Source organism: Falco punctatus (genome assembly GCF_963210335.1).
Source record: "Falco punctatus genome assembly, chromosome: 4".
Classification (NCBI taxonomy): Eukaryota; Metazoa; Chordata; class Aves; order Falconiformes; family Falconidae; genus Falco; species Falco punctatus.
The window spans coordinates 102,302,419-102,330,157 of NC_137583.1; the positions used below are offsets into that span (position 1 = coordinate 102,302,419).

A 27,739-nucleotide genomic window follows, 5' to 3' on the forward strand; every position below is an offset into this window, starting at 1 on the left:
GGATGCGACATGTGGATGGCACAGATAAATGAGCTGGAAGTGGACTGGGAGGAGAAGGAGGTTATAATAAAATAAACTCAGATTTAGCTGAAAAGCAGAGGTTTTTGTTTTTGCACTTCCCTGATCCTGGGTCACCACCGCTGAAGGAACTTTCTGACACTTTTTTTTTTTTTTTTTTTTTTCTTGGTGGCGAGGGGACAGGGAGGACTTGTTCTCTCGTACTTTCTGTCAGAGGGAGCTGGCTAGAAGAGCTGAAACATATTAGAATAATAAACATATTTCATGCAGCCAGGGCTGCCAAATGGAAAGACTATTGCTGCAGTCCAGGGAAGTCCTTGATGCGGAAGGAAACCTTTGCCAGGGGCCTCTTGTGCCTCTGTGTGGGGACAGATTCCTCATTAGGAGCACAGACACTACTGCCAGTATGCAGTGAGCACCGAAAGAACTGCGTTCAAAGGCAAAGCAAGGAGAAAAAGTCATTTGCACAAAAAAGCTGCAATGTAACCCCTACCCCCAATGCAAAAGTAAGACAAAAGAAGGGACAGTTTTATGGCTAGCCCACTGCACAAGTCCTTGAAAAAAGGTTCCCATGTAGGTTATGTGTAGGTGAGGCCTTCTTCTACAAATGCAATTCAGTTGCCTTTAGTAGAAACAGTCCTGCCATGAACACCCTATCTTGGTCATTGCTATAGACAACATTCATTACCAGCCAGAGCAAGCTCAAAGCTTTAGAACCATTTAAGGGTCAGTCAGGCCTTTGACATAAGTTTTTTTGGACTGAAGAAATAGCTCTTCCAAGCCATATGGGTCTGCACAGGGGTGAATCATACACCTCAGGACGATTTTGGTGGCAGCGCTTCACCAACTGAAACTATTTGGTAACTATATTTTTCTAATCAGCAGTAGATGTTCCTTCTGAGCATGTTTTCTTCTGGAAAAAAATACAAATAGGATATTCTCCAAAAACTGTCATCTGCAAACAGCTGTTTGTATCCCAAAGCCCTCATAGTACAATCAATACGTGGAAAGGGAAATGGATTTTGGAAAGCAGTCCTTGAACTCTGTGCTATAGCCAGCTATTGCTGTGAAAAGTAAGCTGTAATGTTGAAGCCCACTATATTCAGCTGTGTCTGAGTGTCTAGCAGAAATATGAATCACTTAATGGATTAAGCGGATCACTTTTCCTTCACCTCATAAGCCTAGCACAACATGTCTTTTTCCTGCGTTTGCACAGTACCCAGCGGAGACTGGGGCCTCTGTGTGTTACTTTAACAAATATTTATTTGGAAGCTCATTTGGAAGCATGCACGGGACATAATACTGAAGAGACACAGCTGAGAAACAGGGAAGAGACACTGCTAAAATTAAGCACTTTTTTTTTTATTTATTTTTTTTTCTTTCTACTTGTTATCTTTCAGGGCCCCTTGAAGACTCACCTCTACAGCAAGAAAGCCAGGCTGTCGGGGTGCTTGCTAAGAAGACAACTGTTCACTGCTGGAACTTCCAGCACAAATGGAGGATGGAAGCATCCACTACTCCCGATTGCTTACTCAGTTCTGTTCACTGTGCAGTGGACGTTAAGGCTCAGGCGAGCGTTCGAGCGGCTACGAACAGGCAGACACGTCCAGCTATGCCAATGGCTGCATACTGCACCTGAGAATGCACACACACAATTTTAATTCCTTTGGCTGGCTGTGCAGGCCTCCAAAGCAAGAGAAAGAGAGAATGAGGGAAGTTGCTTTACCTTCCTCAAACAAAAAACTTCCTTTCTTTTCTCCAGCTAATGATTGCTGTGTCTTGCTATCAACTGGTGAGATCTGTCCACTCTGCTTCTGCCTCCTCCTCTGTACTAAAAAGGAATTGAAGGGTGGCCAAGCACCCCCTTTGCATGTCACAAGATTAACTAGAAAATAATCAGGTCACGTGTGGAAAGCTCAGAGGAGCCCGAGTTCTGCTACAGAGTATTTCGTATGAGACTAGCACCGTGTAGAAGATGCTCTTCCTGAGGAAAAGAGCATCTTAGTGGGCTGCCGTGCGGTGTAGCACATCTGTTAATAAGGAGGAAATGATTTCTGAGTGAAAAATGTGGGATTAGATCCCACAGGAATGATGCTCAAGGAGCTTACACAATTTTCAGTTGGCTGTGTATCAACGGTTGAGTTCCACACAAGATAGAGAATATATTGACTGCTAACAAATGATGAAATAAGTCAAATAATAGGTGTAAATCATGCTTTCTATCTTTTTCTCAGACGCGTCTATTTTTCAGCAGTATTTCAATGCAGCAGAGCTTAGGGCCTCAGCTAGCCACACAATAAATGCAAGCCTGTTCAACTAACTTTAAAAAACAGATACATCATTTTTACTAGATCAAGTTTCAATTCCTCCATTTAAGCGGTGCACATATCCAGTAGATTATTTAGTTATCATCTATGTCCCTCCAATAAACTCAGTGATGCACCAGTGCAAAGCAAACTGATAGAAGTGAGCGTGCCTTCGGTGGAGGTTTATACATACACATTTTTAAGGAAGTGGTTTGGTCACGGCATCTTTCACCCAAAGTGGATTTTTTTGGGAACATCGTAACATGGGAAACACACCTTGCTGACCACGGCTGTGTTTCTCTGAACTGACAGGTTCTGGGAGGGCTTAAGTGGCAAGCTGCAGTCTCCTGCCTGCCTCCCATCACCACAACTGCCTTGTGAGCAGCAGTGGGCTGCGGCAGCCCGCCTGTCGATGTGACGGACAGCACGCTCCCTGCCAGGCAGGCTTGCTATTTGCCTGGCAAATTCATCCCCTGTTGTGTGCAGCCTCAGGACCACTCCTGCTACCCAGTAATTATCACTGTGCCTTGCGCTCCCCTAAGTCAAATGGAGACTTTTGCATAGCATAGTCTTCTCCTGAAGACCAGGCTGAGAAGAATGGCGCAAGGAGCTGAGGCACAGAGGAGGGCTGCAGCGAGTTTACCGACAGTCAGGCACACACTGAGGTTTGTACCTTGGTTTGTTGGCCACTTTCAGTAACTTGCTGCAGTCCTGTCTGCTCCTGAACATTTGCTTCTCTGCTGATTGTTATTGGCACATTGAAACCTTGCTCTTAATTGGCAGTCCCTGGTCACCCAAAATAGAAATGAGATGTATTTAAACCTGGTAAATGCAGAATTATCCCCAGTTTACTCTACACCAGCTGTTGTTTTGGGTTTGTTTTTTGGGGTTTTTCCCCCCTCTGCCTGAAATCTTGGGGAGTGACAATCAGAGCACGTGGCTTTCTTCACATGGAAGTCATGGACTTCATTCCAGATGCAGACCACTGATAAACACAGCTGTCTTCCTCTGGAAGCAATATACATCACATCACGAAGGCCCGTTTTCCCTTGTTATTTTAATTCTGTAGTATAGATAGGGGACTTAATACAGTCACATAATTTACCAACTTTTTTTTTTTTTTTTTTACACTGATGGTGGGACTAAGAGGATGAGGAGGAAGCCTTCTTACCTGCACTTCTGTGGAAGATGATGCAAACCCCCCGTAGCCTGGTTCCGTACGCACACAGCCAGCCAGAGCAAAACCAAAACCACTACCACCACAGTTGTTAGTGATATCCTTGTTAGTAGAATCTGAAGTGGAATGACCTTGGCAATGGAGCTCTCCTGGAAGTGACAAAGCTGAACCTGATGCCAGAGCATCAGCTGTAAACCACCTTGGCACCACCTGTGTTGGTGGGACGAACTGTTTCTGCTGCTCTCCCCAGGCTCCTCAGCTACCATGCAGAGTGCCAGGCAGCCTGTAGCTTCAGCCTCCTGCCTTCCTCCTTCTCTCACCATCATCACAGCCAGCAGCAATGCACATTTCAGCATAGGTGCAGCTGAAAACAAACCCTCTCACCTGTTTCTTCCTCCTATTCCTTCATCTTCTAGATTTCTTTGGGCTCTCCTGATTAGGCTGAAGGGAGCGAGAAGCTCCACTGATGGATATTTCCTTCGGCAGAAAGAATGAGAAGGAAAGTGTGTGGGCAATCCCACAAAACATGTTTAGTGCTGAAGGAGATGGCCGTGTTCCTGGTAGGTAAGACGGAGCACTCAGTGATTTCCAATGTGTGAATAAAGCTCTTTGGCTGGGGAGGAGAGTTACTGGACACTTCCACCCCACCCTCACCTTCGTCACACAAACGGCCCTTGTGGGAAGAGATGCTCATGGCCACACGAGAGTCGCTGACTGAAGCAGCCATGGGGAAGTGCACCAAATAGCTTTCTCATTCCCTGTGAGATGTGGCTGAGGAGGCAATTTATTTTCCAGTTCCCTTTCAAGATGAAGTATGGCTTGCACTACCACTGCTTAGGCTGTACTTATTCTGTAAATAAAGATTTTCTGTCTTCTGTGTGGCAACTTTTACCCTGAAGTCACTCTTTAAAATAAGCCTCAGAAACCAAGGCAATGTTCTTGTAGCAAGTGCACAGCTGAAAGCCTGGACAAGCAGATACCTGTTAGTATTAAACACTCAGTCTTGGTGTGAGAAAAACTTTCTCCTGTATTTCACCTTCTGACACGTGGGTGGCTGTGCTGCTGACAGGGCAACAGAGCTGTCCTGTCTCTCACAATTCTTTCCTTCCATTGGGTGAAGACGCGGAGATGGCAGACTGTGCTGCAAAGCCTTTCTGCTCCCTCTGTGCTCGGCACAAGAGCCACAGCCTTGGGAAGCCTCTGCACAAAGGGGCCACAAGAACACAGAGTCACCCAGCTCTTTTCTTTCTTTATTTTTTTATTGAAAGCTTCATCAAAGAAAACAGAAGTTTAAACCTAACATCCACTGATCTACAGAAAGCCCCAGGAGTGGGAAAATGGCAGCTATTTAGGATTGTGGTACAAATGGAAAACATAAAAAAAAATAAATCATAGCAGTACAGATCTTTCAAAGACATTCTGAGACATCAGCACACAGATGCCCATATAAATAAGATTCATAATTTAATGTACGACAGAGGTTCTGTATTCTATATTTTGGCTACAGTGAGGTCTGTAAGGGCTTTAAAGAATCTCTGTCCCATTTGTGTGATGCATGTTTTCTTGATAGGAAGTTTATCTGCTTTCAAAGCTGCTTTGATTTTTCTTACAGACAGAACCTGTTCATTCTCCTTTAAAAAGGAAAGCAATTAAAAATTCCTACATGAATTCTGTACGCTTCCTGGTTTTACATAAAATTGTTTTCCCTCCAAAAGACAGTAGAATTTTCTTCCACTCTGGAATACAGCATATTTAATAATACTTCAGTTACATAAACATCATGTTCTCTTTTCTAGGCTGTATTTTTTGGCTTTTAAAAATATAACTGACTGTAAATTTCACCAAAATCATAAAATTATTATCCACGAGAAAGTCACTTAAAGGCAGAAAATTAACATTGGGCAGATACTCTCTTAAGGACAACAGATCCAGATCTTGGAAGGTGCTTACACCTTGCAGGCTTTGGCCCTACAAGGAAAAGTGGATTTGTGACCCTGTCAAAGGCTGACATTTTTCACTTCATTACACATTTTTATTAAGGTGAAAGAACTTAGCTGTCACTGTTAGGGAATTAATAACTGAACTGAACAACTGAAATAAATACAAGATTTTTTTGTCATCATGGAAAGCTAAACCAACAATGGGATTTTTTTTTTTTTTTACAGCTTTTTTTCTCATGATTTTCTGCTTAATTTTAACAAAGAGCATGTTAAGAAAGGGGAGGGTCTGTTCTGCCTGCCTCGAGGCACAAAGGTGAATAAATATCTGGGGTACATACAGCGCTCTAGCCTATTTGTGTGACAGGAGCTCTTTTTGAGGGACAAAAAACCCTCCTTATGCTTCATCTTTGCTGCTTGCTGAGATTCTAGAAATCTGCTCCACTGAGGGAGAGGAGCAGTCTGCTGCTCACTCAGCCCTCCTTCTGAGAAAGTGTGCGTGCATGATTGTGTGTAAGCATATTAGGAATGAAAGGAATCTTCGTTACTAGAGTCAATTGTCATTAAACAGAAAAGACTAATGCACCAAATGTCAGCATTTTTGTTGTTTTCTGTTTTGCACTTCCATCACACCGTGACTGTTTTCTTAGTTCACGTGGGCTTCCGAGAAAGACCAGGAAAATCCCTTACCCTAGGGCACTTCTTTTATATCTGGACCAATTTCATGTTAAATGAAGTTTTGAAAGGAAATGTTGACCATGCGTGTATCAAACATTACTATCTTCAACTACCACATTTGGTCTCATCACTAGAAATGGATTGATTCATTACTTTAAGCACATTATCACTCTTTAGCATGACTCTAGCTATAGGTGGAGTACAGCGAGTCTGCCTAAACCTGTTTTGCTCATGTCAACCTCAGCATTAAAATGAAGTGGCATGAGGAGCACCATCAAGCTTAAAATCATGAAGCACGGCAATTTGTTAAACACTTAGTATCAGTCTGATCCTTCAGTACCATAAACAACATAATATAGATCCAAATACTATGACATATTAAAAATAAACTTTATTACAATGCAGGCTTCCTCAAATTTGCTGAGTTTTGGTACACATACATACATAAATAATACCTTTCATTTGATTTTTACTTGAGTAAAAATCCATTCCAATGCTTCAGCCCATTGCCCATTGAAAGTTTAAGCCCTCACCTCTCTAACCACCAGCCTTCATATCCCACAGTTGGGCACGCATCCAGAGCAGAAGATGTGATGCAATTACTCTCAGATATGCCTCATTCTGCATTACGGTGGATTTCTTGACCAACACGACAAAGGCAGTCTCTCGGTAAACAGAACTTTACAAGTAAGCACAAGCTAAGGACATTTCAAGAGTCTGTTTCACTGGAAGGCAATAAGAGGACATTCACAATCGGAGGCCTGACTGTCACACGTGAAAAGTGCTTACAAAACCAGCAGTAGAGCCAGATAGGAAGAAGAGTCCCTCAGCAATCTCACTGGGAACGGTGAGACTTCTCAGTGCCCTGATCTACACTCGGGTCAGCACCTGCAAATATAATACTCTTCAGTTCCACTGTATCTTTTTTTTCCCCTCAATGTTAAGTGACAAGCCCAGGTATTCAGAATTTTCTAGCCATAATTAATAGTTTTCTGACAACCCTTCTGTATTTATCTTTTAAGGTAAAAACAAAAATACCAAACCTGAACATCCAGATTTGACTATTTACAAGAATTCAGGTGTGATGGAAAGTACATACGCAGTTCAGCTTATGGATTTCATGGTATTTCTAGACCTCTGGGCCAGGCACCATTGCCTTAGGCTTCTAGAGTTGTTTCTGCAAAGTTTCGGGAACCCTCCTGATATTTAAAGCTAAATTGGTAAGACAGACATAGATATTGATTTTTACAAATTCAGGTCTTCAAAAAAAACCCAACAAAAAAAACCCCAAAAGAAAACCAAAAGAAAAACAGAAACTCAAACAGATTATTACAATACACCTTCCAAAAAATCTTATCAGCCGCAACACAAAGAAAACCAGTTTTAGATTTCAGAGGCCACCAAGTATTCCTGTCCTATGACAACACCCATGCAGCAAGCGTGTTGCTCTTCCACTGTTCTCTTTTATCTCATCTTTAACTTTTACAAATAAGTTACCACATTCTGAGCATTGTGTGTGTTCCAAATAGGTTATTTTCTTACCTTATGATCTATGACTGTTAATACTCAAGGCTCACATTGTTTATAATTCATAGACTTTCAAGTACCAGTTCACTGTTTTTTTGGGGATCAGTAAGATGATCAATTGTATTTAAGGGATCCATTTTCTTTCCTCTTCTTCTTCCTCTACTTCTTTGCTTTCTTTCTTTTGATTTCAAACACCGTTGAACATTATAGCATGGGAAAAAAGGGAACAATTCTAATACAGAATGCACTTGAAACACTTTAAATTGACAGGCATCATGATACCATGTTGTCTGTCTGGCTTAATAAAAAACACTGAGATTGTTTAACTTTGCTGAAAAAAATAAGAAAAATGTTTCTGAATGTATAAATAAAGCAGCAGAGTTCTGAATAGAAACAAGAAGGTACCTCAGCATATTCATCAGCCACATGGTAGCTACCTTGTAGCCTCATTGTTGATAGTAAATGAGACTTCTTTTGTGTCACATTAGAACTAACACAGAAACAAATGTGTTTATTTCATATTTAACTGACTTGTGCCTGGGGTTATCTCTATTTGTACAAAGAATTCAGACAGAGACAGAAAGAGAGTACGTGTAGAAAGGAAGAAAATAAGGCTAGATCGATTTTTCCCCCTCATATGCCCTCCAAAGAAAGAGGGAACCTTTATCCAAGGACAAAATTCAAGTGCCACTCTCAAAAAGCAACAAGTAATGAGACAGCATGTGAAACAAAGAGATTATGTTTTTTTCTGTATTGAAAATATGTCGTGGTTGTTGTTGTTCTTTAATACTTTGGCATCATCTGGTTTTCAGAAGTGTTGAATATCAACAACTACTCCGGAGAAAGCAGAAGTTTTACCACTTCTGAAAATCAGGCCCTCTTCCTATGGTTAAGAACCACGTGAACTCCCATTTCTCTCTTTTCTATGTTGCATATCTAGCAGCCATTTGCTTGGGAAACCCCCTCCCCCCCACTATGTTAAAAAATATGATCTTGTTTTATCAATTTAAAAAAATAATTGTGTGGGGTTTTTTCCCCCCAAAAAAAATCAGGTCAGGGAAACACAGATCTCTTTAGAATTGGGCAGCTGAATCAGATTGATCCAATATATGTTTTAAATTAATTATTTTTAATGGATACCCTGTCTCTAATGCACCACAATACACGTGATGAAGCTTCCCCTCTCTTCTGGATGGAGGAAAGTTTTAAAATGTTTGGTTTAATTTTTACATATAGATATATGTGTATGTATGTATATATTTAAACGCTGCTTCTCTTCTGCCTCCTCAAGGAAAAAAAATCATCTTTTGACTTGCTTCTCACCTTCTTCGGTTTTTGTTTGGAAAAAATAAGGGCCACAATCAAGACTTCTCTATGGAAAAAACCTGTCATTCCTAAAACAGGTTTCAGTGGATTCAATTTAGTTAGTGTCTTTTTTTTGCCTAATCATACTAATTAGTGATTGTCAGCCAACATATTAAGACAACAGAAATCACAGCAGAGAAGAATAATTTTTAACTTCCTGCCTGCATGACAATACTAAGTCATTTTCAATATTTCTGCTTGTGTGGGAGAGCTAAAATGAGAACAAAGATCAAGTTTGCTTTCTCTTGCACTATCCGGCAATTCAAATGCATCACTGAAAAAGAAATGCAGAATTAAGGTGGCTATGCATGCTGGACGATGACAAAGACTGAGGTGAAGAAATGAATCTGTGGTATGTCAGAATTCAGAAGGAAGACTGTTGTTTCAGTAGAAATACCAAAGATCAGGCAATTTAACAGAAAAACTCATCAAAATTAAAGCCCACCTGGACAGATTAGTTGGTAGCCCACTCCCCCTTGCTTTGGGATGTTCTCCAAAGCACACCATCAACAAGCTTCTAATACCAACTATTCTGAAAGTTCCACTCTAAACATTTGTGGTATGTAAAACACCAGTGGAAGATAGTTTAAACAAACAAGAAAGTAAGAACTGGTCCGGCCATGTAGGTCAAATAAAGATAAAAAAAGAAAAAAACCTCTATCTTCTGGACTGCGTTAGGGTGTCACTTCATCTTTGGTATAAAATAGGCCATCCATAGGCTGCATTTGTTCACAACTAGGAAAGACTACAGAAATTGTCAACAATTTCTTCTATCTATTGCTTTTTTTGCACTTTTTTGACCATAAGCTCCTATCTACTTAAGTTTTTTTTAATGCTCTTAAGCTAGGTTTTTGCAATGTGACAAGCAAAGCAGACTAAAAACTTCTTAAAGCTCATAAAAAAGACTGCAGATAAAAAGCACTAATGCTTTTGCTAGCGATCACGCTTTGTAAATAAAAAAATCTGCATTCTGCAAGAAAAAAACCCTGCATTCTCTATAATGCAGCAAGTTTTTTTCTCAATTCAATAACTTTACTGTAAAATGCTTTAGCCTTCTAGAATTTTTTCTGTCAACACTTAAGACAAAGTTCATAAAAGTCCCAGCATTTTTCCAATCCTTTCAGTTGCCACAGTTCCTTTATCATCAACTTTTCTTCAAAAGAAGAAAATCATTTTCTTTTAAACTGTACAGTTTATTTTTTGTTCACCCCAAAAACTCAGTCTATTAAACTTCTGCACCAGCACCGGTGTGAGCAGTTTCAATTCATTCTCGGGTTTTCTAACAAGACGTTGACAGCTTGCCTTGAGAGCCTTTGACGTCCTTAAAATTAAGGCAATTAAGATTCAAGATAAACCTTACCTAAACATTTCTTTAAAAAAACCCAAAAAAGAAAACAAAACAAAACAAAAAAAACCAAACCCCCAAACCACTCTAGATTTAAAACAAGAAGAAAAATAAAATGAGAGAAAAAGAGTAGCTTAATTTTTGAGGAAGACAATTGGTTTTCATCGCAACTTGCTCCCTCTTGACATCATCAGTTTTTTCTGTTAAAAAAAAAAAAATATCTAGCTACACCTCCAGGTAAATTCTGAATTCAAATGTTCGTCCAGATGACATGTGAACCCAGACTTTTTTCCTCTGGGTTTTTCCTTTAGTTTAAAAAAAAAAAATATAGCAAAAATAAAATTGTCAGACTACATGACGGAACCATTTGCACAGCACATAAAAACACTGTTTTGTTTTCGTTGGGAAAGGTAGAAAAAAAAAGCATTCATTTGACGCCTGTGCAAACTGGAAGCCAACTTCTTGTTCAGTGAAGTTTCTCCATTCAAGGCAAAGATTTCAGACCGACATTCTTCAGTCCTGTTTATTGTCTGTAAAAACAATTGAATTAAAGTGGTCATTAAGTCAAAACAACTTTGAAATAGGCTCCTCTCCTTTTTTTTCCCACCCAATTCCCTTTAAAAGTTATCCAAGCTAAACTAACTTTGCAGCTGTTTAAATATGATACCACCACTAAGCTGAAAATAGCCAGGCAGAAACGGGGAACTCCTGCTTTGGGGATGTTAACACATCCTAAGCAGATGAATTTACTCTCGTTAATGCTATGCTTAATGAGCAGTCTAACTACACTGAAATGAGATGAATACGTGGCTTAACACTGTGTAAATATTTCAAGAGTAATACAATAAGAGAGCAAATATTTTTGTAATAATAAATGGCACTATTTATTTTGGATACTAATAATGAAATGAAGGATAAAATTGCAATAAAAGGATACATCCAATTTGCTGAAAAGAACACATTTGCATGGCAAGAACAGTTAAGAATGTGGAGCACACTGCTTAATAAGCCAGTTATGGCTAACTTGGTAGAAACATTCAAGATAGTATTAATTAGAGAAATACAGTTTTTGATCTTATAGCATCAAATCTTTCTAATTCAGCACAGAGAATAAGCTAAACTATCGAGCTTTTCCTTACAGAAGGTAACTCTTAATTTTGTGGGTTTGAGTTTTCATGCCATTTAAAGATATGTCACATCAAACTCATCTTAGCAAGACTATATGAGATCTTTGGGGAGACGTGAAACCTACGTATAAATGCTGTTTCATGTCTAGGGCTATCAATAAGGGTTAGCCACTGCTTTTCCTACAGCCCTCAAAACTTGCATGGAAAAAATCCTTTTCTAACCAAAGTTCAACACAAGAAAATCCAGCACCTTTCCTTTTGCAAGCATTGACACATTTGCCTTGCTTAGTTTAAAATTAATTTTAATATCAGGAGTTAAATTGTGAAGAATGTTGATGACATAACATTTGCCACAGGACTATTTCTCTGGGATGGTAAATATAAAAATAACTTCAATTTTAAATATTAAATTTACCAAAGGACTGAAAATTAATATTTTGAATGCCAACAACAGATTTATGTGGAAAGCAAGAATTAACTATTTTCTTAGGGTTTTCTATGCATAACTTCAGCAGGAGTACTCAAGGTGGATGCTCACCTCCTGAGGTTTTACTGCCCCTGTGGGCTGAGTGGCCACTATATGTGCAAAAGACCAATTCCACCGAAGGGTCACAGCACATGCTCTCTAATCTAACCTGGCATTGAGTCTGCCCACAAAAGGCTCCAGAAAAGTGTAAGTCTTTCCACATTTAAAATCAAGAGCATGTCATCCAGCAGTTTTGCCTAGAGGTAAGAGAGTACACTTTTCAGGAGCAAGGATCTCCACTTATCTCCACTTCATAAATTTCACACTTTTATGTGCACAAGTAAAGATTTAAAAGGAAAAAAGGGAGTATGGATCTAAAATAATTAAAGTGATTTCCTTATACAGTTCTCTGCCCAGAAACCAAGGGCTGTTTCTCCTATATTGCTACACAGTAGATAGCCAGGTTTTTGACGTGAAGTTATAATTTCTGAACATCTATGGATGGTATCCTCAAGTACAGCAGCCAGCACATTAAATAAAAGAACATGTATGCTGCTTAAAAAACCTGGAAATTAAATTTTAAGTCTTGTGGTTTATTTTATCTTACAAAGACATTACGGATTCCTTATACCACCCAGTTCATTCTGAGTACATTGCCTCTCATTTGTTGCCTGCAATTTCATGATTGTTGCAAAGAAAATAAATATAATTAAATAAACTGTTAAAACTTTTCTCCTGACTGATCAGCTCCTACGAAATAATTTTATAGTGTCTGTCTTTGCCTGTATCTGACAAAATCATTGTCCGGTCCTGTTAATTACTTCCTCTCAACTCGCTTTGAAAACAGCTGTTGTACATTGTTCATGATGCTTGCTATTAAAAGATGTGCCCTTCGAAGAGCAGATTAATACAATTATATTTTAATTACAAAATAACTTCACTTGGCCATATATTAAAGGTTACTGAAATATTCCAGCAGCATTTGTTTTTCAAAGACAAGAGATTGTGTACATTTTAGTTTGTTTCTACAGCTTCCCACACTGCATTTCTGCCTGCAACCAGCAGATATAAATAGGGGGCACATTACAAAAAATACCCCTGAAATAATCATAATAAAAATCTGTAGTGGATCTGCCTGTGTGATTAAAAAATAAAGAAATTCCTCTGAATATAAATGCCAGTGCCATTAGAAGTGTATCCATCATTGCAAAAAGGCAGTAGCTGACAAGAAAAGATGAGGGATCTCGTTCTCAGAGAAGGTGGGAATTCACCACATTGGCAAGAAACACAGCACCCATCTCAATTAAGAATTGCAATGTAGTTTCCTCCTGAATGGGAAAAATGCCAGAATCTGCTGCTCAGAGCTACCTTACAAGGGCTTCTGAAACTAAGTCCTTCTGCTTTGAGACTTCAGTGAACGGAACTGGAACACAGGAATGGTCAGATCCAAACCCATACAGAACACAGTCAACAGGATAGTACAGTCACATGCATTTCTCTCTTTGCCCTTTATATTCTATAAGTATTTTGGCATTGTTTATTTACAGGTGCTAGGGAGACTGATGGGTAGAAGGGATACACCTGCATAGACTGTGTTTCCAATTGGGTGCATCAACAAAAAGCTTGTGATCAATTGTTTTTGTAGTATGCACATACGGACAAATATGGACAAGACATAAGAAACAGTGAGACCTTAGGTTTTATGGTGGTCAAAAAAGACCACTGTGTGATCGGAAAGCATTTGTTACTCATATGTTTGTCAAATAAATGCATCTTCCACTTCCAGAGGTCAAAAATGAAGGAAAGCAATTGACAGATTGGTATAATTGTAATCTTTCCTACACCAGCTCATATCTTAAGCCTCTAGAAGTACTATGTCATGATGCATTGACTGACATATCTAACATATTTCTTGACTGGCTGTTTGTCTACTTCCTTCTCCAAGATAAAAAATGCATAATTCTTTTCTCACAGTGATGCTTGTGTTCAATATACGTGTAACAATAAAGGACTGGGTTTGGGCTCCTTCCTGGAATCTGTCCATCAGTGACCAGTCCCAGTGAGCACCCTGTCACTAAGTTACATTACCTTCATGAGGACCAGTTTTATTGTGGCAAACAGAAAAAATGTTTGAGGATTATTCTGAAGCGGAAGGGACACTTTAGGAGCTCTAGGTCAAGCTGTCAGTGTGCAAAGTTTGAATTTTCCAAGGTGTTCCATGGGAAGCAAACAAAGGGATCAGAGGACAGGAGAAAGACAGAGCAGTGCTTCTCCCCATCCCTTTCTTATCCCTTCTTCTTCTGTTCCCAGTTTCTGCCCACCCAGTGCCTGCATGCCACCAGTTTTGCACAATCACAAATACCAGCTTGGGGCTTCACTAGCTACACTTTCAGAAAGAAACCTTTACATGTGTGTTGTGACAACCTTTACATGTTTATTGTTCCAGTATTTTTGCCACTGCAAAATTTAAGCACTTTTTTAACCTCTGACGCCAGATGCTGCTTTAGCCCAGCATGATGATTGTTAACGCAGTGGTTGAGATCCTTCTGAGTCCAGAAAAGCAGCAGTTAGAGAGCGTATCATTGCAGGCAGGAACTCAAGGACATTTTGCCAAGGTGAGGCCATCAGCCAAAACCTTTTGCTAATTACACTGCTATATATCCAGAATTCATCCGAACTTAACAAAGCTACTCAGAATTTATATTGCTGAAATGGGGACCAGAATTTGGCCCGCTATAACCGCAAAACAAAACCTTCTGGTTACAAACAGTATGCCTACTTACTTAGACTGTTGGTAAGAATATGCAGGTCCATGTTCACTGGATGTTTCCACTGTCATCTGTTGCTGTTGACCACTGGCTTCCTGTGATGAAGATGCTACTGTCTGTGGAGAAGTATCAGCAACAACACCCTAGGGAATCAAATGAGAACATAAGAAACTTACTAATTTTACTCACAGCAGTGAATTACATACAAGAGCTCAGACCCAGCTCATCATTCCTGTATTTCTCTAGAGATCAAGAGAGTTTGAGATAGCAGAACCACATGCTAACACAACAAACTCCATCACTTTTAGAGTGCTAATCCAGCAACAAGAAGCTTCCTCAGCATACCAGCCCCTGTAGTATTTGGCGGCTTTGTAGTATTGTAGTATTTGGATTTGTATTACCACAGGCTGCAGTGGAAAACACCTTCACCTTTGAGGGTGGTTCCCTGCCCATTCAAAGCCAGAGGCAAAACTTCTGACTTCAGTGGATTCTGGATTTTACCTCCTGTCTCCTTCACAACATATGTATGGCTGTTCTGATTTTCACTTATCTACCCCAAATTCACAGTGAGCTCACATTTATCTTCTTTGATTTGCAGTGCAATAAAGGCAGAATCTAGGCCCACTGCTCTGTGCTTTACTCCACATCCAACAGAATTTTAGCTGCCTTAGAAAAATACTACACGCCTCTACACGCTGCTTTTATGTATGCTCCCTTCAAAAATAAATTTACTTCACATGAAAGACTTTTATCTGTTAAGTCAAAGCTCCAATGAAGTTTTGTATTATTTATATGTTTGCAGAAAAATAAGTAAATACACAAAAGATGATATGTATGAATTTAACAGTATGCACTACTTCTTATCCTATTTAGACAGTCTGAATAATATTATGCTTAGGTATTTTTGTACGCTTTCAAAGCTAGCTATATTTTCTTTCCTCTCATGCTTGGTGCGTTGGCCACATGAGTAACACTAGCATGTCTCTTCAGGGAATACGCTTTATTATTGTATTGCACACAACAGAGCCAGAAGAGGGAGCACAAAGCACTTGCTTTGTTTTTGTTTGAGTCCTATGTAAACAACAGGTAGTTTATTTTAAATTATCTGTTAAGAGTATCAGTTTCATTTTTCAGAAATTCTTCCAATCTATTGCTTAACAGACTGTCAGTATAATCTTTTTCCGTCTACTTCCTTATCTTTATCCTTCTGCTTTTGTCCATCTCGAGATTGTAAGCTCTCTGGGGCAGAGACTATTTTTTGATCTCTGCTTGTGGAGCATCCAGCATAGTAGTGTCCTGGTTCATGATGCTACATGAATACAGATAAACATTAATGATCATCACTGGATCACAACAAGACAGGCTATATACTCAGATAATATTTTGATTATTATAGTAGATGACAGATATCATGCTACTTTAGCAGGCATGAATATACCAGTGGGTGAATGGAGAGGAGGGCTCAGAAAGAATTAACCTAATTTCTCATTTGCACCACTCAGCACATCACACAGCCAGTACAGCTGTATGAACCACTCTCCATCCCACCATCTGCATTTAATTTGGATTTGTATCTGTCCAGTTTAGTATGTAAGAATGGCAATTGAAAAGAGGCACCCATGGCCTGTTTGTAAACAAATGAGGTTTAGGACAAAATTATCCCGAGGCACAAAAGACTAAACCGAAAAAGTCTAGCTCTGCATGACAGAACAGTAGCAGCCTTTCCTGCGGGACCTCATTTGGGAATCTCAGTAATTGCACAGAACTGGGAGAAACTGAGATGAGTCCACTTGACTGCTAGTGGAGCCATGCCAACAGGACCATTAACTCAGCATCCTCAAAGCACTGAGTAGTAATAGCACAAACTCCAAAGTTCACACAGATGAAGACAGAAGTACAGAGAGCCTGGCACTCCTCGCAATACCCCAGAGTACAGGAGAAGTTATTAATAAGAGAGGGAAGCACCAAAGAGAAGCACGCAGGGAAGAGGATGCCAAGGCTCCCTCCTCTCGCTGTGCTTAGTGGCCCTTATGAAGCTTCACAGAAGTGGAGGCCAAGCTGACACTCTCCCGGCAGCTTGTGGTCTACAGGGTTGAGTAAATACTTACTCATTAGACTGTCATCAGCATGACTCAGCCCCAAGGAGGGAGGGAGCGAATCCTTCCTCAAGGATGAAAAGCACTCAGTCAGTGCAGCATCCTCCATGTCTGTATGTACAAGAGGAAGGTTTCCATTGCTCAATCACTTTTTCTGGTGGCTAAATGTTTCAGCAATTACCTATACTTGCTAAGGACCGCATCAAACCCTCTTGCAATGTTCTCTTCTTGGAATCTCTTTTGGGTTTGTGGTCTGCCTGCTGGGTTTGTTTTCCTGTCTCTTCCCATCTCCCCCCAAAGTACATGGGGAAAAAATAGTCATAATCACTGAGGGTTTATTCCATGTCCTGCTGTACAACAAAACAAATGCAAAACAAGAGGCCTTGCAAATAATTTAAAAAGCAAGGGGGGAGGGGAAATTAAAAAAGAAGGAAAAAGAAAGGAAGAAAAGAAAAGAGAAAGAAATGTGCAGTCCTAATTTTAAAAGATGGAAGCTTCCAGCCACCATTCCATAAAGTAACTTTAGGCCCCTTTCAAATAACAAGTGCAAGGAAGCGTAACAGGTAAGAGTTCTGCTACCCCTTCACTCTACTTTCCTGGATGGAGATAAACTTACTTCAATAGGGACAGCTGTTGGAGGCACAGGAGTGTACTGGGGAATGTAAGTCCCTTGCATAGGTGCAGCAGCAGTCATGTACTAGAACAAATCAAAGGCAAATGAACATTAGAAAACCACAATCAAGATGCATAAAACCGTATCAGAAGCATGACACTGTTTCAGTTTCCTGCTCATATGTTTTTGGTTAGTGTACAGCCTATTGTTTCTTTTAATTAAGGATTTTAGGCAACGGTAGGAATTACCTAGCTATTAAACATCATAATCCTGAACTTCAAAGTCAGTCATATCTGAATATAGGCAATAGCAAACATCTTGCTGATAGATTGATTGTTCACTTGGCTTCTGAAAATGGGAGACTCCTATTTGTACTTACAAAAACCCCTGTAGAGATAATGATAGCAGCATATATATAGTGGTTACAGTTACAAAACCAGCCTAAACAATCTTTTGGAGTCTTATTGATCTTAACTAATAACACCTACAAAAAATGAAGCATTAAATTTGACAGGTTTATTCCAGTCTATATTTAATCCCATCAATAACAGCAGTTGAGTTTTCAGGGATACAAAGCTACACGGAGGTGCAATCTAGGACAGGAAAAATAAAGAGGAAGATATATATGGGAGTTTCTCCTTTTGCATACAGAATTCCTAGCCAAATTCTTATGACTTACTCTTAAAATCCAGGGATCTTTTCTATCCATTTTGAAACTTCTGCAAATTATTATTATAGCAACACTTTGTATTAGTTTCTCTAGAATACTATTTCTCCCAAGTGCTACCAGATGATATTTTTCGAAATTCATGAGTGCATGTGAATTTGGCCATTGGTATGGCACTAATTTCTTTATATATAGCACTTCTTAAAAAGCCCTTGAACTTAATGCAACATTGTTCAAAACTTCAAATAAAGTATCAATATTAAGTTATCAGATCTGTCTGTACTTTTCTTTCTACAATCCAGTCCTAACTGGGTGTCTTCACTGACGAGAATCTCAGAACGTGCCCAATCCCACAACTGACTGTATGACACTTCCACTACATGTTATCTTCAAAGACACACCAAAGATCTGAATCAGCCCAGAATGTATTTGATGAATTTTAAAATGAGTTAAATATAGCTTTGCTTCCTGGCAGAGCTAGGAAGTGCTTGCAAGATTTTATTCCGCTGTTTATAGTAAAATTTACATTTAAAGCACTCTCTCACCTCAATTCTAAACTAACTGGATAGTTTGATATGCCTGTCACAAACGTGCATTATGAAATTGCATAGTGGGGTGCAGACTCTGCGGCAATGCTGTCTACAGCCTCAGGGAATGAGAACAGCATATTTAAGAATCCCACAGCTAAATTCTGAAGTCTTCATTCAAGTAGAAGAAAAAAAATACTTAAATAAAATTGTTTTCTATAGAAAAAAGAATCAATGAGGAATGTAGGTGACAGAGTGTATACTTGCAATATGAGTAGCAATTTGTGTTGAAAACCATTCAAATATTTTTGCTAAAATTTAGCATTTTCCTTAACTTGAGCAAAGAGAGGGGAGTGTCCCCAGTGTCTACGTGCCTCTATCAGGCCATGTTTTTCTGCTGCTCCTTTTCCCTGTTCTTCAGCAAGAGAACTGAATTCAATAGCTTTTTTATGAATGCTAACCCACCAAAGACATTAGGCCAACTATCCCTATTGTACTCAGTACAGCCGGGTTATTCTCCTGCCTTACAGATTACGAGCTAATGAGAATCTTACAGCAGGGTGTTCCAGAGCTGCTTCCGCTCCATTCATTCTGCTTTGTAATGTTGCATCACATGTTGGGACAACATCTGCTGCGTAGCATATTGTTCTAAATGTGTCAGTATTTAATATTAACCTGAAGCACTCATTCTTATAGTTCTGCAAACACCTACAAGAGTTTTAAACACTTACGCAGGCTAGCTTCACTCAAATACATATAGATTTTAATTAAAAGTGTCAATTTAAAGAATAAAGTTGCCTCATTCAACTTGGACTTCCTCTGAGTTCTTCCCTGAACCCAGCAGAAGATAATGTTCAGACTCTTATAAGATGCAGTTCTCTGCCATTCTCTTACCTTACACACAAACACATACAAGTTTTAATACAAAAGTATCAAATTAATCAACTGCCTTTTAATTCAGACCACTCCACTTTTTGTAAAGTCCTTTGGCATTAAGTTCGGTAGCACAACAACTGAAACTGTTCAGGAATTACCTGGTGTCTTCACTGATTCCGCAAGCAGTGCTTTTGGTTAGTTGTGCAGTTTCTTAACTCTACTGTTACTGTTTTCCTCTTGAGGCAGATCCTGATCTTACTGGCCAGACTACTTCAGGTTGCTTCCTTCATCGCTACACAATCTCTAGGGGAAACTGTTCTCTTGACTGGAGTGTGACTGGTGGCTCTGGCTAACTCTTGCTTGCCCTGGTCTTTCCAGGCACTCACACCTCCCCATACTCTCCCAGTCTAATTTGTCTGCAGGAATTTTAACTGAATTCAGCCCAACAGCAGGTGATTTACAGTGTTGGAGACCAAAGCCATCTAGTTACTTGCCAGACTCCCTGAAGAACAGTAGTCTGCATATGGCTTCCCATCTACCTCGCAAAACTAATGCAACTTGGAAGTAGGCAGGTGGCAAACAAAAAAGACATCTATGTCAGAAGACCATCACTGAGATCTTGTTTTCTCCATGAACCACACTAACTAATGTTCTTTATCCACATGTACTTGTGAAAGAGAGACAGCATGACTCCCATGCTCAGCTTGGCAGTACCCAGCTAATTCCACTAAATATTAGTATTGTAAACCCTGAAATGAGAGAATCTGAAAAATCCAAATCCATTCTTTCTTTGTCACATGTTTCTATCAGGATTAAAGATTCTTGAGCTGTAATGTGATCTGTCATTCAACAAAGTATGCGCAAGACAGAAGAAAACACTGTTCTTTCTTCCACAACTGTACAGGCTTTGTAGGTCTAAAAGTAGAAGCTGCTTATTTCTGACAGTAAAATGAACAGTGACTCTACAGGCACAGATGACAGATCTGGAGGGTGTAAGGGAGCTTTTTTGGCACCCTGATCCTTTAGAAGCTGATAATTTCTGCTACAGTAAAAGAGATATGGGTGGTGATACTTCGCTCTTAATTTCTTTGTAAACTATTATTTTCTTCATACAGCATACAGAATGCATGTTCTAAGCACTGCGGGTGTGCAGTATTATAATATAATGCATGCTTTACAATGCTTGACTGCTTAATTCAGACTGCGCTTACCAGGGCACTGATGAGGCCTATATGCTACATTAACAATTCTACTCACACCTTGTCCAGTGGGACTTTTGTTTTTAACTTTTTGAAACTGCTTAAGTATGTGAAAAAATCTATAGCTAGAAAATGAGTAGTAATATACACTTAAACCTCTGCTCTCTTTTCAGATATTACCCTCCACGACTAGAAAGTGTTAAATGAAAGGAGGTAACAAATGAATGAGGAGGTGGGTCAAGGGAACAAAATGGAACTGTGAGAAGGATCATGTTTAATTCAGAGAGCGACATCAGTTCTCACAGATCTGCAAACAGTGGGGTATCCCAGCCTGGCTCCAGCAAGAGTCCTGTTAAGCCTGCAGCAAACACTAAACCCATAAAGGTGGCAGGCATCGGGAAGAAATAAACAGAAGGAAAGCAGCTGCCTTCACCAAGCAGACTGAGGGAGCATGTTGCAGTCGGATAATATCTTTCACCCATCAAAGGTGGAGCTGAGTGACCTGCAGGGAATTTTCCGGAGCTGTTACATAGAGGCTATGGCACAGGTAATGTCCATTTATGCATTTGCCCTAGTAAGCCTCTGGCCTGCCTTTCCTGGGCCCAGGTTAATGCAGAGTCAGGCAAGTGCCTAATAGCTGAGATACATAGCAAACACCTCTTACACCAGCTATTAATTACTGAATTTCAGCTGAGACAGTGCGTGGAAGAGTGAGTGCCTCCTGCAAGACCAAACAATTTAATTTACACTGCCAGAAGACTTTGCCCACACGCTTTGTTTAAATTCTGAAGGTCATCATGAACAGAAAATATAAGAAATAGCCCTAAAGTACAGTTCTATTTATAGGCCTAGATGCCTATAAAGTAACACAGCTGTGATCAGGAGACGGCTACTGGATATATGTTAACTCTCTTGGCCACTATGAGTACTGTGAGGTTCTAGAGCTGACAGATTTGATCAGTTGACAACCTGTTCAACATTGAATACGCTTCCCGATATAAAGAAAAACAAGAACTTAAAAACTGAGATGTTAACATGTAAGTTTGCAGTAGGTTTGGAAACCTTGAACACCACTTAGAATTAGTAGGCTTACTAATGACAAGTGCCAATGAGCAGTGAATAAATGTTAAAGAAAAGGCTTTTTAACAAATCTGTATGGAAATGCTGCTTTCTGGTGTTTCACTTTGGTTTTATGTAAATGTATATCTGTTGTAAAAATGAAAGATTGTTTTCCTTACTTCAACAACCACCATGCTCCTGAGAAGGCGCAGGGCCTTTTCAGTCAAGGTGAGAGCCAAAGTGCAGAAGCCTTGTAGCAACGTATATGCTGGTAAGCATTTACACCACAGCAGCCTGCTGAAGGGAGATTAAATGGGACGTCTTATGTGAGTAAATGCTTACCCGTGTGTCTTAAACGAGCAAGGATGCCAGAGTCTGGTCTTCAGTGACTATTTGTGGTTTTGTATCACTGCATGAGCTATAGCACAGTAGATAATGACTTAGCTTTTTAGGATTCTCAGAATTAATGCCAGGGTTTGTTTGTGTTTTTTTTTTTTTTTAAAAACCATCTGAGAAGTCTAGACACTGCATCACTAACAGAATTATGTGAAAACATTTGCGTTGCTGGAAAACTGAAGGAAATGAGACTGTTGGCTGGATTTATTTTTATAATATTTTTTCTTTTTACCCATGAAGGAAACCTGCCCTCCCACTTTTAAATCTCTTTCCCTGCAAAGAACAAAACCTGCATCTCTCTTTGACCATTGTGAAGTGGTTATAACTTTAATGAAATATAGAATGAAACTGCTGCTTTTTTGTCCCTGGTTCCACCTTCTCATTTGAAAATACCCTGTTCTCCAATAGAAAAGAACATTGTCTTGCTGTGTCCTCTTATCCCATAGTCTGGCATGGAGATGTAGGAACTCACAAGAGAAAAGGACCATCTAACTCATCAGCGCCAGCGACAGTTCAATGAAATACAATATCCAGCTGCCACAGTTTTTACTTTAAAGTTCAAGTATCTTTTGCTACCCAGAAGCGTTCTCATTTTGCAGCTCAATCCTGTAATTATTCAATGGCTGTTATTAATCTTAGTTTTCCCCAATTAAAGAATGTGAGAATAAAAGATATGGAGGTTTTGCATATATTACAATATTTTTTGCTAATAATTATCAGTCTGGTCTAAAATATAATAGTGTAATGCTATTTTACCACACAATTACCATAGCCCTATCAAGAACAGCACTGTCATTCAACAGAATCCCATCACTGGGCCACTGCACTCATTGTTCAGGCAGAGAATAGAAATCTTTGCAAGATTTAACCTCCCTTCCCTGCTGCTCAGTAATACACACACATTTAGGAACACTGGCTATCACTTTCCTTTCAACCTTCCTCATGAGATGTTACCTAATTCTCTGAACAAGTTAAATGAAGGTAGAGAAAATCATAACTTCAAGAACTATATTTACAAACTAATCTCTTTTACTCTTCAGGAGTTCTAAGCATCCTTCACAAATCCTTCCCTTTGGAAATCACAGTAATACAAAGGAATAGAAGAAACAGTGCAGATGAGCTCCCCCCCCCAGCTAACAGGACCTTTTGTTAATTCTGAAATTCAGGCCTGCTACCGAAGGGGAGTGATCAGGACTAATCAGATAAAGACTATTTAGAGTAAACAAATGGGCAACAGTCAGACCACCACATACAGCTGGGCACCATGCTCTCACTAGCATACAAAAGCCCATGTTCGTAAGAAGTGTAGTAAATGCAAACTGCACTCAAGTATCTACAGGAACAGATAAATAAAAACCTGGTTCATTTGTTTTAACCACTTTTCAGTCTAAAGGCTGGAATTACAAAGGAACTCAGTGAAAGTCTCAAATCATTTTCAGATACCTCACCAATGTCTGAAAATGGAGAATATAGAGAAAAAACCCATCAGGATGTGAAAATTAAGTAAGTTCCCATTTTGATTGTACCTCTCATTAAAGGCAAGTGAAACTTCTTATAGGAATACTTCTTTGTAACGAGTTGTTCATATAATGTTTATCAGTTTATACACTGCTATGGAACTTGACCTGAGGGTGCTAATGAGCCCTGTAGTCCACATCAGTGTACAGAGGCCCATGATATTTTCATTCTTGCCTTCTTTGCGACAAAGCCTCCACTGTAGGCAGGGGTCCACAGAGGCTGTGCAGAAACGTAGACTGATTCTGCTTGTATGACTGCATATACGAATAGCCTCCAGATGTGAAAGCTGTTTTTTTGTGTGAATCGAATAATGCCCTATGTCTGATGGATACATTTGCACGACAGCAAGATTTCACCTATGCTTAAAACAAAGACCAAGACTTGGGTGATTTGTTGTACTTTGAATTCTTAATTCTTCAGTTCTTATCCACTTCTCTATGAAAAGGGCACTTTTTAGTTTTTCCCATACCCTCTATGTACCTGCTCTGTGAATGTACATTATGAGATCTCTGGGGCAAGTTTCTGAGCATGGGTTAGTGCATGATTTATTACAGTCCTGTCTGCAGCACCTTACGTAAAACCAGGGTATAGTGACTGTATCATAACAAAAGAGTATACTGCATCGGTCTTGGTCAGCTAGGGTCGGTAAGCACTGAGACTCTACCACATTTATATTCTTCTTTCAGATCCTGTACACTGAAGAATAAAGGGGTGATGCAGCATAATTATAACTGCTTCTTCTGACATAAAAACTCACTATGCATCTCCTCAGTTGGAAATTCATAGGAATTTCCATCTGAATACAATTCTTTCAATTAGTCCCTGATAAATGGCTGCTTGTATGATGAAGGAAGACCAATCTGCACATTTTAATATTTTCAACATAAGTAAATAAATAAACGTGCCACTGAAACTCTCAACACATGAGCACATTAAGTTATTATTAATAACATATCCATTTTTATGATGAAATAACTGCTTTCTAGAGGTAAACATGTCATCTAGAGGCTACTAAATCTCCATGAATTTGAAGAGTCTAAAGAGAAGCAGACTACTGTGTGCAAATGTCCATACTGTATGGATGAAGCTGTTGTTAAAACAACAGGGAAACTGCTTAGACTTATTAAATAACAGTTGCTCATTAATCCCATACACCTTCAATTTGCTCTTCCAGATCAGACATAAAAGTGGAAAGCTCATGGGCCAACTGTCCAAGAACGAAGCAGATGAAAGCAAAGACAATAATAAACTAAAAAAAAAAAAAAAAAAAAAAAAAGCACAGTAGAAACACACAAAAAGCCACCTGAATATTACTATTTCTAATTCTCCTAGAAACAGGAGGAATTTCATCACCTCCTGCATAAAAATGTAGTCGTGGCTTGCAGATGTAAAGTAGTAAGATAACAGCATTACACCACCAAACTACAGCTTGGAAGTTCTTAAGAGCAGCTGAAGCATGGTATTGCTCAGTCCTTCACCTCTAAAAGATCCCTAGATTCCAAAATATTTGGTAAACTGTAATGAAGGACATTACTGGCTTATAAAAAATAAAAAAAAAAGAAGAGGAAAAAAACTATCTCAAAACTTCACAAAAAACAGCTGTCCAAAAGTAGCCTGCATCAAGAGATGGAGAAAAACTTCCCAATTCGGTGAGCACAAAACACCTTGCAGACATCACCTGTGTTTCCTGTTGGGGCTTACGCTGGAAGCTAACGGGGCAGTAGAGATGCCTTAAAAGCTAGCCTTCCTGTATTGATGGTGAATATGCAAGTCCAGGCTTAGGCAGCAGGAAACACGTTCCCTCTCAGAAATGCTGGGCCCTTATGCCTAAGAATACAAGGAAGATCTGCCTGCTGTCAGGTATGCGTGGCCAAACGTCACGCAAAACATGCACTCAGGGCTTCCAGGCTGCTCAACGCAGAGTTGGGGTGGTTGACTTGGGAGTTTGCAAACCCTGAGAGCCCCGCTTCCATCTGGATCTTGGGTGAAGCTCTGGGACATTCTTGCCTCTTCCTGCACACCCGGGAACCAGCAGTCCCTGTTCAGTCTTTGAGCTGGTGCCCTGCTTTTCTTCCAGGACGATCCCCCCCAGCAGCCTGCCCAAGGCAACATTCGTAGGGTTTTCTGACTTGGCTCCCAGGACAAATCTGGTCCTCAGTAAGCAGACCTGTAAGCTGACTCATTAGGAGATCTGGAAGCCTGCCCAAAGCATCGGACATGGTGAGGCTGCTCTGGAACATGAAATCCTGGGAGCGCTTTGCAGCTGCTGCCTGAAAGTTGACATGGAGCAGGACAGCAGCCGAGGGGGATGTTTAAACCAGTTGGCAGCTGTCAAGACCTTGTGGAGTATATTTTGTATTGGAAACACCATGAGCCATTGTTTCTGAAAATTTATTTTTTTGTTTGGAATTTCTGGCTCATGGGAGAATCTTTCTGTTTTGTTTTGAGTTTTTAAAAGATGAATCAGAAGGAAACCAATTTTTGTGAGATGAATTTCCCACAAACTGGAAACTATGGATGTTGCTCAGCCAACTCTTCTTCTATCTGTAACTTGGGCAGAAGGATCAGCCAGGGTGGTGATAAAAAAGATTACTAACTTTTAATGGCTGCTGGCAACTTCAATACATTTAAAGTATTATGTTTTAACATAATGTAGTACAAAATACTCCTTCTCATTAGCATACAAATTGGTCTGTAAAAATCTTTATGTTTACATGATCATTAGCTTTGCTTACATGGCAGGGCTGTGGACGGTGGCAATAGTTATCGTTTTTGTGAGGACTTCCTTTTTCCCGCTTTCCACAAACTCCTGAAATTCTTCTAGGATAAAGGTCTCTGTAAAATTGTTAATGTCCTACTCATAGAGCATGACTGAACAAGAACATTACAGCCTGCCCCTAAGGACGTTAATTATCAGCTGTGGGAGGATCCCTGAGACACACCAGACCACAGCAGCTCCAGGGCTGCATAACCCAAGGAGAAACTGGTTTTCAGTAGGTTGCTGGTTAAGTGGACTTAACTATATTGCCATGTCCACCATGTAATGATCTGCTTACAGTGTTGAACTCCTAAACTTACTTTGTGGTAAAAATTACACAGGATCTCTCCTACTTTGTCAGTGTTTCATCCAAATCACGGGGTAGGGGAAGGAGGGGAGAAGGAAAGATAACAAAAAGTAAAAAAACCCAGCAGAACAACAAAATAGAACATGGAAGAAGGAAAAAAAAAAAGCACAATACTTCAAAAACCGGTCAGTTGTTGTTACCTCAAGCCTTCCTGTTTTGTCATCTAATCACTAGTTCCCCTCCTAAAAGTATCTTAAAGAGGTCCCTTTAGAATGTCTCCCATTTTTCACTACTGGAGGTCTTCCACACTATTTCACTGTACTATTTTCTTTACTTTGTACTGGGACACTCTAGTTTGTTGGGAAAGAGTGATCGGCACAGCTGAGGAACCATAAGTGAAGCAGTCAAGAATGCTAGCTTGATGCTTCAGCTCTGAATCTCACTTTGTACAGGTGAGTAACTTAAGAGCTAGGAAACTTGAGGTGTATTAAAAAAAAAAAAAGTGCAAGCACCCATCCACCATAAGACGTTATTTCATATAGCTTTATGGGTGTGCTTAGTGCTTATTTTCCCAGGAATGACATTAGAAATGCTTGAAGGGGCCAGTAAAACAGATGTGTTTTAATGCTGGCGAAACAGCAGCATTCCAAGGCTGTTCTTTGTATTCCTTCAGTGCTAGCTTTCCAAAGGACACAGCCAGCTCATATACGTTCAAATTATATACAATTACCAGTTGGTATGGATTTGTGCTTTAACACCCTCTTACAGCTCTGGACAGTGTAGAGCACAAATACTTGTGTATGAATTTTAATAATTTTTAGGGCTAATAAAGTCCAGGCCAAGTGAAAAGCAATTCACTTCAGTGGGGGAAAAGCCCTCTTGATCAATCTTGCTCTCAGTCTCAGTGTACCGATTGTAAATAGTTTTAGACAGGGCTCAAAAAAAAACACAGCAGCAGTGTCAGGTAAAGTCTTGATAGACGAGTATGCCGTAATGGTTGTTCTTGTGA

The 27,739-nt window shown here is 39.7% G+C and overlaps 1 protein-coding gene and 1 long non-coding RNA gene across 7 annotated transcripts in view; one reads left to right on the plus strand and one right to left on the minus strand.

Annotated features, from left to right (window-relative positions):
* Nucleotides 1-2,354: 2,354 nt before the first annotated feature.
* Nucleotides 2,355-5,724, plus strand: LOC308063201. The gene is made up of 2 exons (XR_013927879.1): nucleotides 2,355-2,434; nucleotides 2,472-5,724. It is a non-coding gene; the product is annotated as an uncharacterized lncRNA (long non-coding RNA).
* A 765-nt stretch (nucleotides 5,725-6,489) lies between these two features.
* Nucleotides 6,490-27,739, minus strand: part of RBMS3 (RNA binding motif single stranded interacting protein 3) — a gene marked incomplete at its 3' end in the record, with an annotated part of 449,340 nt that continues 428,090 nt past the window's right edge. For 4 of the 6 annotated variants that reach the window (XM_080385818.1, XM_080385817.1, XM_080385821.1 and 1 more), the window contains 3 exons: nucleotides 17,427-17,507; nucleotides 14,730-14,857; nucleotides 6,490-10,883 (listed from right to left, as the gene is read on the minus strand). In XM_080385818.1, coding sequence (XP_080241944.1) covers nucleotides 10,877-10,883; nucleotides 14,730-14,857; nucleotides 17,427-17,507 — 216 coding nt within the window. Of the gene's footprint in view, nucleotides 10,884-14,725; nucleotides 14,858-17,426; nucleotides 17,508-27,739 lie in introns of those variants that run through there. The other 2 variants (XM_080385822.1, XM_080385820.1) reach the window with 1 other exon arrangement.